This window comes from Eulemur rufifrons, chromosome 14, assembly GCF_041146395.1.
Source record: "Eulemur rufifrons isolate Redbay chromosome 14, OSU_ERuf_1, whole genome shotgun sequence".
In the NCBI taxonomy this organism is placed as follows: domain Eukaryota; kingdom Metazoa; phylum Chordata; class Mammalia; order Primates; family Lemuridae; genus Eulemur; species Eulemur rufifrons.
In genome coordinates this window covers 26,144,556-26,157,863 of record NC_090996.1, presented here as the reverse complement: position 1 = coordinate 26,157,863, position 13,308 = coordinate 26,144,556, and the positions used below count along the sequence as shown (strand labels likewise).

Here is a 13,308-nt window from a genome sequence, read left to right as displayed (position 1 = left end):
AGATAGGGAAAAAATAGACCAAAAAAAAAAGTGAATATAGGCAGGAATATTATTATCCCCATTTTACAAATGAGGAGACCAAGGCAGCCCTCCTGTCTGTCATCTCTCCTGTGTGCTACCTAGGCTTCACTCAAACCTCTCTCTCTTCCTTCACCATGAGTCTCCATTTTATTCTCCTGGCCACCACCACATCACAGTCCAGGCTGCTTCCCACCAACATGCCTTTCCTACTGCTGTTCCCCCTGCCCGGGAACACGATTCCTAGAAAGGACAGGTGGGACAAGCAACATTCTAGCAGCTTACAGGGAGACATTTTCTCTGCCCTCTCCTTAACATTTTAAAATCTCATCCATGTGTTCATTCAAGCCAGCAGTCCCCAAGCTTTTGGCACCAGGGACTGGTTTCATGGAAGACAATTTTTCCATGGACAGCGGGTAGAAGGGATAAGGGACGGTTTCGGGATGATTCAAGCGCACTGAAGTTTTTATTAGTACTCAAGTTTTTATTAGTTTTTCAAGTAAAACTCTTACACTGTAAAGAAGGCATCTGGCATTCTTGTTTTAGATACTTACAAATGAATCAACACCTCCCAGGTGAAAAATACTATTGAACAATGAACATCAAGTACATAAAAATGTAAGGAATGGCCATAATTTAGAACCATATTTAGTGTCACTTGTGACTTCTATGGTCTATGGTATAAGCTATATTTCCAACAATAAACACTGTACCCCAAAATAATAGTTAAGAACTAAGGAAAGCCTTTTATACCCTCAAGGAACTGGATAGACAGCAAGGACTCGGTGGTTGGCAGAATTAATTTTCCACGCAGAAAAATTCTACTTTATTTCCAATATATATCACACTGTTACCCAGTTCACTCTGAAAGATGTCTTGAAAGTCATACACATCTACCTCTGAACTTCTGTTGGAAAAAAAAAAAAAAGCAGCAGCAGCCACAGTATGATAAAATTCACTAACTCAGAACCTGCAGGAATTCAAATGTTTAGGATTAACATCTGTCTCTACAGTATGCCACCTAAGCACAAGCACTGTGCTCCTAGCAGTTATACAGGCATCTTAAGGAGACAGTACAATATTCTTACTCTGTGAAGCAATGATAGGATTGTAAAGTGCTGCATATAAGGAAATGATGTAACCAACTCAACACTGCAACAGTTATTTTTTCCAGTGGTCGTGACTGCTGTGGGCTGCCTGGTGCTGTGTGGCTCACCCAGAATTTCCCAGAAAAGCAGTCCCCAACCTTTTTGGCACCAAGGACTGGTTTCATGGAAGACAATTTTTCCATGGATTGGGGGGATGGTTTGGGGATGAGTCAAGCGAATTACATTTGTGCAGTCAAACCTCTCTGCTAATGATAATCTGTATTTGCAGCCGCTCCCCAGAGCTAGCATCACCGCCTCAGCTCTATCTCGGATCATCAGGCATTAGATTCTCATAAGGAACTGCAACCTAGACCCCTTGCACACACAGTTTACAATAGGGTTTGCACTCCTATGAGAATCTAATGCTGCTGCGGATCTGACAGGTGATACAAGCAATGGGGAGCAGCTATAAATACAAATGAAAAGCTTCCCTTGCTTGCCCCGCTGCTCACCTCCTGCTGTACGGCCCAGTTCCTAACAGGCCACAGACCGATACCAGTCCCAGTCCGTGGCCCAGGGGTTGGGGACCGCAGTCCTAGAACCAACACTGCCTTGAAGCTCGGATAAAGATGAAGATTCAGGGTTCTGGCACACAGCCACCCTGTGGCCTGCTTGAGAATCACATCCCTAATTTTAGTCTCAACTTTGCCAAGCAAACCCAAACCCCACCATGAAGTAATAACCTTGAGATTCTTTAAAAATGCTCTGAACTGCAGACTCCTCCCTAAACCCCACCAACTTATCACATCAATGAAGACACACAAGCAAGACTTTACTCCACTAGGTCCACTGAGATAAGAGCTTAGGATGCAACGATGATCAAAATTTCAGTTTCTTAAAAGCCATTTAGGCCGGGCGCGGTGGCTCACACCTGTAATCCTAGCACTCTGGGAGGCCGAGGTGGGCGGATCGTTTGAGCTCAGGAGTTCGAGACCAGCCTGAGCAAGAGCGAGACCCCATCTCTACTAAAAATAGAAAGAAATTATATGGACAGCTAAAAATATATATAGAAAAAATTAGCCGGGCATGGTGGTGCATGCCTGTAGTCCCAGCTACTCGGGAGGCTGAGACAGGAGGATCCCTTGAGCTCAGGAGTTTGAGGTTGCTGTGAGCTAAGCTGACGCCACGGCACTCACTCTAGCCTGGGCAACAAAGTGAGACTCTGTCTCAAAAAAAAAAAAAAAAAAAAAAAGCCATTTGTACAACCAACACCTACTTAGAAACAATATTATTTAATCAGTAAATAATGCAAGCATAAATAATAATCTCACATGTTAAGTTTGTCAGGGGTTAGGTTGAACCGTACACACAAACATCTTCGTTGTAGGAAATTTAAATGCCAAAATCACCAGTTCTTTTTCTTGGAAGAGATGGACTAGCTCTGGCAATGTTTTCTTTTTTTTCTTTTTTTTAAGCCAGTACTTTAAAATAAATTATTTCCCAAAAGGTCAATTTCTATTTTCAAAAAACATCTGAGTCACTAGAGATGAGAAATATTTTATCTAAAGATGCACTACAGCTCCCAATCATTCCAAATGGGCATCCCAAGATACTGAGCTCATGAGAGAACTTGGGGATTTGGATCCTCTGGTTACTTACTTGTTAAAAAAAGGTTCAATGAGTTTTGATCTGGCAGACACATGAATTTTTGGAGGACTGAGAAAAGAACCTAATGAAGAAAAGAAGCAGGGTATTATACACAGTCACGTAGACAAAGCTTGAAAGTTCAGACAAAAATATATTTAAATCAGGAGTATGGTTCAGCAAGGGTAAAAGGTCAAGTACCATACCACAGGTGCCCATGATTCTTCCCTGTCTGTCCCCCGACCCCAGCTCCTTCAATTCCTACCTCAAAACTCTCCCACTTCTAACTGGATGAGTGGATCCCAGGGAAATGGTAGTGCCATAGAATCAATGTTTATGCACCCTAAAAATTCTTATGTTGAAGCCTAATCCCCAACATGATGGTATCTAGAGGTGAGACCTCTGGGAGGTAATTAGGTCATGAGGGTAGAGACCTCATGAAAGGGTTAGTGCCCTTATAAGAAGAGACATGAGAGCTTGCTCTTTCTCTGTTCTCTACCACATGAAGATACAAAGAGAAGATGGCCGTCTGCAAACCAGAAAGTGGGCTCTCACCAGACAGTGGATATGTTGGCAACTTGATCTTATACTTCCCAGCCTCCAGAGCTGTGAGAAATAAATGCCTGTTGTTTAAGCCCCCCAGTCTATGGTAATTTGTTCCAGCAGCCTGAGCTAAGACAGAGAGACAGGTAAGATTCACTCTAGACCACTGTGTGTTTGACAGAAGCACATGTAGTGCTTACCTAGGTAATTTGCCATGGAGATGAAGCACAGGCCTGTGATATAAGCATCGTAGCCTGCCTCGTGGAGCTGTTCAGAAGCTGTGTCATAACTTGGAAAACCTTCTGCACTTTCTAAAGACAAAAAGGGAAAAAAAAAAAAGTTTTTCCCAGGACATCACGAAACACAAAGAGTAGTAAGCACATTACTCTACCAAATCCAAATTGCATTAGTATGTGCTACAGAAATATCCTAAATAAACAGAAAAAAAGCTATCTATTTCTAATTCTCTCCAGACAAGACCTTACAATACAAGATAATACAGTCACTGAAAATGAGGGCTTTGGTCTAGATTAGAGAAATGCTCCAGTTACATTATCAAAGGCTCAGCTGTGAGCCTCCTGTCCCACACTGGTGGGTACTATTTACGATCATGCACAAGATCATGCGTAACTCACTCTATGACAATTATTCCTCTCCTGATTGCCTTCTAAGGAAAAGAAAAGGAAATTCTTCCCTTATATATGATGATAACATGAGGACACAAGAGACACTTCAGAGTAAAGATTAATAGCACGGTCTCCAGAGCAAAGCTCTTCCCAGTGCCTGGTACACGGTAAATGCTCAGAAATTATTATCTATCAATACCCCAAAAACCTAAAAGACTCTTAATTCAATACTGATAGCTCAAATTCAATATTGTCCCCTACTATGTTTCCAAGCTTAGAAATCTAAAGTAGACATTGCAACTCCAAAAACAGATCAGAACTTGCTGTAATGCTGCCCTGGGATCATGGAGCCACTTCACTGCAAAGACCACTTTATAACATGATTCTTTTGTCACATTAATAAACACAGATGTGAGGGGATCAAGTCTGAGAGGAATGACCTGCTTTAGACTAAATTCTCTATCAGATACCAGAATTTTATATGGCAATAACAGGATAAAACTCTAACTCATAAATAATTATTTCTCAGAATCACTCTGGAAATGAAGGTCAAGCAGGCTACAATGACACAGAATCAAAAGCATGAATGAAAATTAACAAAGAAAAGGCTGTAACTTTTTAAGTCAATACAATGCTCTTTAAGCAAGAATTCCTTAATCTCCGTAAGTACTAAATATTGGACTTCAAACTTTAAAAAAAAAAAAGCCTTTTAACATGGTAGCCACCTAAGTAATAGCTTCTATTCTATCACCAGCTGAAACACATTACTTCCAAAATCAATTATTTCCATTATATTTTTATAGAAAAGGTCTAGGTTTTCTTCCTTGTCTTCCCCTCACCAATCCTTTTCTTAATTCCTTTCCTGGACTATTACCCAGAAAGGGAAGCAAATAACTATAATCTTGGCTGCTTTAATACCTTGCAGTATCAATTTCTAAACCATTAATCCTATTATCAATGTCTTTACAAGTTTTCAGGCCACAGCTAATGGAATGCTAATTACAATATCAGCAGCACAATTAGGCTACCAGGACCAAGGAAGGGGAACCTGGAAGGCTCGCCAAACACCTGGGTAGTAGCCAGATTCTGCAAAACACCTCCAGCCCACAAGAAACATTCCTCCCGACTGCTGGTTTTCCTCAATGCTGCTGTTTCCACTCTCTAAACCAGCTCAAAAGGAGGCAGGGATGAGGACTCTCCTTAATCTCATCTGTAAACCCAGTTCTTGGGCTTTTCTGAGACAGAAAATATATTTTCATTCTACCCCCCGCAATTAATCACTAACTCTTTGTCTCTGCTCAAACAATGCACCACAGAAAAGGACACATCAAGTTTTGGGAGAATTCCAAGTATCAGGAAATAAGAGCCTTGAAGCTTTAATTGCTAAAATTCTCAATGAATGGCAACCCAACTGTATTAACATAAAATAGATGTAGAATTAGAAGGTCAACTTTATTCAGAAAACAGTAATTCAACACAGGGAATAACCAAGTTAATTTAGCCAAAATCTATAAATGTGCAACATAGTTTCTAGAGCTATTTCACCTTTCTTCTACAATATACATCAATAATTACCACAAAGAGTTTGCGGGTTTTGTCTGTTTAATATTGTCTTACCAACTTTAGGAGGGTTGAAAGGTGTCTCTTTTAACCGCTTTTCCAATTCTGCAAGGGATGTGTTGTTAATGATATCCTGCAAACCAGGAAGCAGAGAATTATGAGACTTCATCATCTCAGTGCAATATATAATAAAGAGATTCACTGACTGTCAGGACAAAAAAAAAAAAAAAAAATCTAGTACTGCCCCCTTGTGTTTTTTAAAGAAACACAGACGTCATCATTTATTCAATGTGAAGGAGAAGCAGCAAGTTTAATTTTCACTGTATGGAAAGTATAACCAAATGAAAGATTTTTACAGACACATTAACTACCTGCAGACCTTTTGCCAGAAGGCTATACTGTTCTGGCATTCATTTCCCTCAGTTTTATAAAATCACTTCACAAAGTAGCAAATCATAATACCTTTACTTGAATTTTCTTGATTAGACAATACATTCAAAATATATAAACAAAGGAAAAGAAAACGAAGAAGGAAGAACTGCTTGCACGTGTAACCTATTAAAAAATAAGTTATATATTTTAATATTAAAAATTTACATTCAAAAAGAATAAAGAAGAAAAAATATATGTAATTCCACCACCCAAAGACACTTGCTATTCACATTTTGATATATCTATTTCTGGTCTTTTCCCAATTTTTTTCTCTATCCTTCTTTCTTTCTTCCTTTCTTTTTTTTTTTTTTTTTGATGAATTTGAAATGACATTTAAATAGACCAGAGTCCAAAACCTCTTAGCAGTAATTCAGAAATTTTCAAAATATGATAGTTCAAATTTAAGTAATACCTTAAAAGGTTGTGTGCTGGCCATCAATTTAGTATCCAAGAGTCTAAAAGCAAAAAAAAATTTTAATACAGTAAATAAAATGTACAACAATGTTCAAAATGTACTTTACTCAAATACATAAAATACTTAACATATCACATACATACATAAAACATAAAATATTCAACACATAAAATACTTAAAAGTGGAAAGGGGGACTACACACAAGAACCGTTTTGAACCTAGCACTGGCATCCTTGCTACATTAGGCTAGCGACTCAGTCCTGTGACCAGGGACTTCATTAAGCGGCTGACACACAAGTTCCAGATTCACTTGGACCTTGAGAAAGTGTGGGCTACATCAATCTCAAGGGTAAGTCAAAACCCCTTCCATGTTTCTACATGGTTCCAACACTGCTGCAGGTCTAACACTCGCAAACTGTACTCTCCACTGCTACCACCCAGGTTCGTACACTCCCCCGTCTTCTGGAGGATAAAATTTGCATTCAGTAAGTTTCAGGCTGTAATTGTTATTTCTCACTATTCTATTTCAGAGATCAGAAATACCAAAAAGAGAGAGAGAGAGACACACACTAATATGAAAACTCTATTTCTCTATTTTTTTCACATAACTGTGAACACTCCGGAAAACAGGACAAAAATAGCCCTGCTGAAAGAGCAACTGCTCGGCCACCATGTCTGTCCCTCTTCAATGGGCCCTAAAACATAGATTCTTGCTCTATAGGCACCACATGGCTGACATGAGATCAGACATGTGACACATGACATATCAGAACTAACATGCAATATTAACTGTGGAAACCACTAACACGAAAAGGCATTGACTTAAAGTGGAGAAAAAAAAATCTCTAGCCAGACAGTTCTTGACTGACTAGAGTACTCTGAATTGTACACTTCAATAGTTACAAGGTACATCCCACATGCAAGACAGACAAGAGCCATCTCAAGGAGGCTTCACCAGTGCTTCAGACAGGAAGACGTGGAATTAAAAAAAAAAAAAAAAAGGAGTCATTGTCTACTTTCACTTTCAGCTCAAACTTTGATTTTTAATAGGATACAAAACCAATCATAAATTTTAAAAGCAAACCATCACAAAGTTGGAAATATTTAATAATTTCCAGGCTTATATGAACTGAATTCTACTCATGACCTAATGGTTTTAACAAATTACTATATACCTATCTATATTGTATATGTCACGATGACTGTTTTAAATGAAAGACAAATCCTCAAAGACAGCTTACCTGGGGAAAACACATGTTGTCATCTCTTTAAACTCATTTAAGTCCTAAAAAACCAAGAGAATGACTTGTTACAATTTTCCTAATGTGCTCACAGTATCAAAAAACATATGTAAATAGCTCAGTTCCGCAGCTGTCTTCTCAAACTGTCATACCTCACACAGGTCTTAAGCTAAACTGAAAAACCCATTTCTAGTTAATAATTATTTTTTTAAAAATCTTCCCAATTTCCTCACTGACTGGGAACCATGTGACCTGATAACTAACTTTTACATAACCAAAATAGACAAATTTAAGGATTATACAGCTCAAATTGGGAGGAGGGCGTTCTTTTATATGTAAAAGACTACATATATTTGAGAAGCTCGTAAGAAGTCCAGAAAACTTCCAGTAATAGCTAACAGGTTGTACTCTACCACACAAATTTGTCATAATAATGAGACCAGCGAGTCACTTAAATAAAATGGTTTTAATTTAACTTAATTAAAGAAAATAGACAAACTATAAACTAGCTTAGACCTTTACTGAAATCACATTTGAAATGTAACTAAAAATGGCCACTAAAACACAGACTTTTCAATACACATGATTCCTGTTTTAACTACTCAGAAAACTGCTAAAGTGGTGCTAATACCAAATGCCTAGATTAGACAATTCATTTCCTAAGTTTATTTTGATCAGGAAGTCTAGAGCTGAAATAAGACTGCTCTAATTTTGAATTAACTCATTTACATACATAATTGCCACGCTAGACTGAGCAGTCATACTCCTGACTCTTTGCAAACTACACTTCTCTTCAAAGTTATTCATGCTTCATAGGAAACTGCCATTTCCCATTAGCTTTTCAAGCCTGTAAATACACACTGTATTTAGCTAGCTTGAGATATTTACCAGCTTTTCAATGGCTATAGTTAAATTAATGGGCAATGCATGAACAAGTGGTTTCAATGTTAAGTCAAACAAAAATTCAATAATGACTGTTTGTAATTTCTCAATACCACCATAAAGCTTTACAAGCAAGAAAAAAAGAAAATTATGGCTGCTTGCAAGGCCAACATACAGCAGAGTTCTAGACCAACGCCTTCTGAAAGCTCATGCTCAAGTATCAAGATAACTTGTAAGGAGGGATACTCCCCTAAAAGGCAGCTCCCAAATATGGATTCTTTAGTGTCCTTTTTAAATGCACATTTTGGTGCCAGTACATGTAAAAGTTCTACCTTTTTTTTTTTTTTTTTTTTGAGAGACAGTGTCTTGCTATGTTGCCCAGGCTGGACTTAAATTCCTAGACTCAAGTGAAGCTTCTGCCTCAGCCTCCCAAGTTGCTGAGACTACAGGCACATGCCACTGCACCCTGCTTGTCCTACCATTTTAAATATGTTTTCTCGTTTATTCTCATCACTTCTTCCAAAAGTAGATGGAAGAAAATCATTTTCTCCCTCTAACATACCAGAACATAAAGAAGTAATATACTCAGGTAGCCTCAGTAATAAAGGAAGGAATAAATTGCTTATCGTAACCCACCTTCTAGTCTGCAACAAATCATGTGCTCTTCCTACTAAAATTTAATTCAAGACATGTTTCATTCAACTAAACATTCATTAAGTGCTTACATCCAACGTGCTATGCTAGACACTTAGACACAGACAATAAAAAGGCTACATTCCTCATCCAAGGAGATAAACACCCAGGAGAAGAAGGATGGGTTACACTGTATAATACAAGACAAATTTTATGTAGCACAGAGGTCCAAAGTTCTGGGGGGGTTCAGAGAAAGGAAAGATCACCTCTTGGGCAAGGCAGCAGGCAGGAAAAAGGCAGGAAAAACTTCACGGAGGAGGCATAAGCTGAACCATGGAAAGATAAGGTAAAGTTGTGTACAGCAAACATTGAGAAAAGCTGGAGAAAATTCAAGTTGGAGGAAATTATATACCAAAACCACAGACCTGGGAAAACACAAAGCACTTCTCAGGAAACAAATGAGCCCGTTGGGAAGGAGAATAGCAAGAGGTTAGATTATACAGAAAGGCTGGGCCAGATCACAGGAATCCTGACATGTCAGGTTAAAGAGAGTCAAGTGTACAGAAAAACAAAGAATGTGGGATTACTTTCGAATTTTGAGCAGAGTCGGTGATGTGAACAGAGCCATACATCAGAAGATTATGAAACTGGCACAGTCAGAGATACTTCATTTGTTAAGTCAATATTTAATGCCTCCTATGTGCTGAGCTCTGTTTGGTATGCAAAACACCCAGAAACACAGTATTAAATATACTTTCCCTATTGATAACTTCATTGCTTTAAAGGTCAAAAAGTAAGGAGAGAAGCTGCTACTTTGGTCTATTTGGCCAGTAAGAAGTGGGTGATCTGAAATAAACATTAGCTTGTTAGACTTAAAAAATGCAAATCCACCCGTCACACTCGTTTTGAGACTCACAGCTACAAAGCCTTTGAGTCCCAGAAGGTGACAGAGTTGTCACAAAAAGTGGTGATAACTTAAGGTTGCAGAAATAGGAGAAGAGGAGCCACAGGCCCACTATACTCACGGCTGGGCCATACTGTACTTTTCCAAAGGAGGGCAATCAAGATGCTGACGGAACAATGTGATCTAAGAAATGTGAAGTTACTGAGGGTTTGCAGATGTATAAACGAAACTGAACTCTCAAGTAGGTGTTTTCCAATCCAGAAGTAACAAAAGATTAATATAATCTGGTGGCAGTTTAACGTAGGAGTTGACAAAGCATGGCCTGCAGGCCAAATTTGGCCGACCATCTATTTTTTAAATAAAATTTTATGCAACACAGCCACACCCATTTGTTCATGTATTCTGCAGTAGTTTTAGTGCTACAAGGCAGAGTCAAGAGCCCTTTATAGAAAAAGTTTGCCAACCTCTGGTTTAAAGGATGGGCTGAAAGTTGAAAGGGGACAGGAATCCTGCCTGGAGTTTGCTGGAATCCTGCCTGGAGTTTGCTAAACTCCAGGTGAGAAATAAGGCTGCTTGCAGTAGAAATGAAAAGAACTCAGATGTGAGACACAGCATAGCATGGAAACGAAATTGTCAGGATCATGTAACAGACTGGATCTGGGAACAGAGGAAAAGCCAAAATTGATGCTAAAAACAAGGCTGGGGACTGGGTGCCTTGTATAGTGACACAATGATAAGAAAGAACAGGTTTGGAGATGGTAAGAAGGAAGGAAAGGGAGAAGGGAGTAAAAGTTAAACATCTCATCTGAGACACATAAATTTTAAACAACACTTAGTCTGAGGGCTGTCCAGGTGGAGATATTTGGAATCCAGCATGAAACGCAGACCCAGATCTGAAGAGAGCACGGCTGGGGATAAAGATGTTGGTGTCTATGGCTGAAGTTATGAAGACGGATGAGATCACTAAAGAAAATACGGAGAGAAAATAAAAGAGAGTGGAGCACAGCATGCCCAGTCGGCCAGCAGGACAGGAAGAGCCAGAAGAGGAACCAAACAAGCTTGTGCTTTGGTGAACTGAGACAAATTGGCTCAGAGAGAAAAAACACGACTGAGGTCAACAGAGAATCTAAGGGAAGCAACATAGCAGGAGGCAATCGAGAATTATGTAGGACCTGATTCAGTGCAGCTGACACCACTTCCCTTCAATGGCCCTGTTATGTCTAATTTTAGCAGTACCAAACTAGCAGCCCACACCTGTGGCCTTGGAACCCCTACTCAGCACTAAATGAGCAAACCACCGGTATTAGGACGATGAAACAAATGTTAACAATGGCAGCGACTGCAGATCCCTTAAAATGGTTTGCACGAACATCCTGTCAAATAAGTACAACCAAGTGTATAACATTCTTTCTCTGGGAACATGCTGCATACAAGGAAACGGCATCAAAGCACAGAACATTTTCTCAGTAAAAAGGCATCATCTATTTTTAACGCAGGCTGACAAGCCACTTACCGCAGGCAGAGGGCAGTAGAACTGATGAACTGTGTGCATGACATCCAAGAGCATATTGTGTCCAATAACAAGTTTTCCCTAAAGAAAGTCAAGGTTAGAAAAAAGACTTCTAGGTAGAAAACTATACTGGGGTTTGAGAATGAAATGTATGGTTCCAATTCCATGAGGATTTTGTACTATATTTGCTTTTCCACATCAAAGAAAAGTATAAATATATGCAAATAATTTGGGCTAGCTTCGTTTCTCTTCAATTTGGGAGTGTTAAATCCAGAATGTAAAGTAAAAGCTCCGAATGATTTTCATTTCCTTGATCTGTTTCTCTGATTTTTGTTAATTATGCTACTCTCAAGAATCAGAAGTAGTAAAATTTGGACTGAAGAGCTTTTTAAAGATAAAGTCTGAAAACACTGAGTCCCTTGAACTGCCAAATAATTTGTGGACAAAACTCTAATTACATATTTTAGGACTGTATTCTTTAAAACAACCCACTTATCTTAAAAGATACATTTATAACAATGTTAAAATGTAAAAATAACTGTATGAACCAGAATGAATTTTCATTTCCTAGATAATCTATGTGAAAATTCATGGGGCATGTTCTTAAACATATACCCATTTAAATTCATTGCTTTTCAACCAACTGAAATACAATATATGTGCTAGCAGCCCTCTTCGCACAGTGGGCAATGAGTCAGTCTCACAGTGTCTGTGTAATAAATTATTCCATTTTGATAAAAATTAAACTATCAAAATGGAACATCAACTTAGATTTAGCTAGTCAGGTAACATCAGTTTTAACATAAAGCATCAGATCACTACAGTGGAGGTTTTTACTATGTCCCAATGGACTGTCAGTGTAATACCACTTGACTCATAGAATTAAACATGATTCCTTGAAATAACTAATCCTGTACAGCAGGGATCCCCAACCTATGGTGAATTGTGTAATTATTTCATTATACATTACAATGTAATAATAACAGAAATAAAATGCACAATAAATGTAATGCACTTGAATTATCCTGAAACCATCCCCAGCCTCCCAACTCCAGTCTGTGGAAAAACTGTCTTCCATGAAAACAGTCCCTGTGCCAAAAAGGTTGGGGACTGCTGCTATACAGAATCTCCCAAATCTAACAGACAAGCTGTCTTTTTGGTTCAGTATTTGTGTACATTCTGAATACCTATCCAAAGCCAAAACACTGAGCATTGACTAAAACCATAGAAAAGGTGTAGAAAACCTAAAATGGAATACAAACACTAATAAATGAACCTAACTGTACTATAAATGAATACCACAACCACACTGAAGGAGACTGGGAAGAAAAAAACTAACATGGAAAACAGTATCATGACTAGAGACTGTAAGGCTAAAGACACAGAGAACTGCACATAAATGCTATAATTTAGTCAGTAAATGTACTTCTCACAAGGTATGGGTTAGTAGTTCTGAAAGCATATGTATGCCAGGTTCAAACAAATATATATGATGTAGATAATAAGAACTGGATTTCTCACTTTTGAGAAAGAAGTTACAAATAAGAAAAGAGAGTAATCTAAAAATAAAGCCTGTGGTATTGTATTGGAATCTGAGCTACCAGTATAAAGGCATAAATATATTATACATATATACACACAGATATATATGCCCAATGCACACACACACAAGTATAGCTGCATGCATGCATGGGTATATGTAAATACCATTCTTACTTAGCTCTGTCCAGTGAGAGGGCTAGAAGCAAAGACGTCATAATAGTAAGCTAGGGCCAGATCTTGGTTTCTAAATACTACTCTTCAATAAAAGGA

General features: G+C 38.5%; 1 protein-coding gene across 2 annotated transcripts in view; it reads right to left on the bottom strand.

Annotated features, from left to right (window-relative positions):
- Positions 1 to 13,308, bottom strand: part of PARN (poly(A)-specific ribonuclease) — a 130,242-nt gene that overhangs the window by 94,313 nt on the left and 22,621 nt on the right. For both annotated transcript variants that reach the window (XM_069486095.1, XM_069486094.1), the window contains 6 exons: positions 11,500 to 11,577; positions 7,568 to 7,611; positions 6,324 to 6,366; positions 5,537 to 5,612; positions 3,494 to 3,604; positions 2,766 to 2,835 (listed from right to left, as the gene is read on the bottom strand). In XM_069486095.1, the coding sequence (XP_069342196.1) occupies positions 2,766 to 2,835; positions 3,494 to 3,604; positions 5,537 to 5,612; positions 6,324 to 6,366; positions 7,568 to 7,611; positions 11,500 to 11,577 (422 nt within the window). The remainder of the gene's footprint in view (positions 1 to 2,765; positions 2,836 to 3,493; positions 3,605 to 5,536; positions 5,613 to 6,323; positions 6,367 to 7,567; positions 7,612 to 11,499; positions 11,578 to 13,308) is intronic.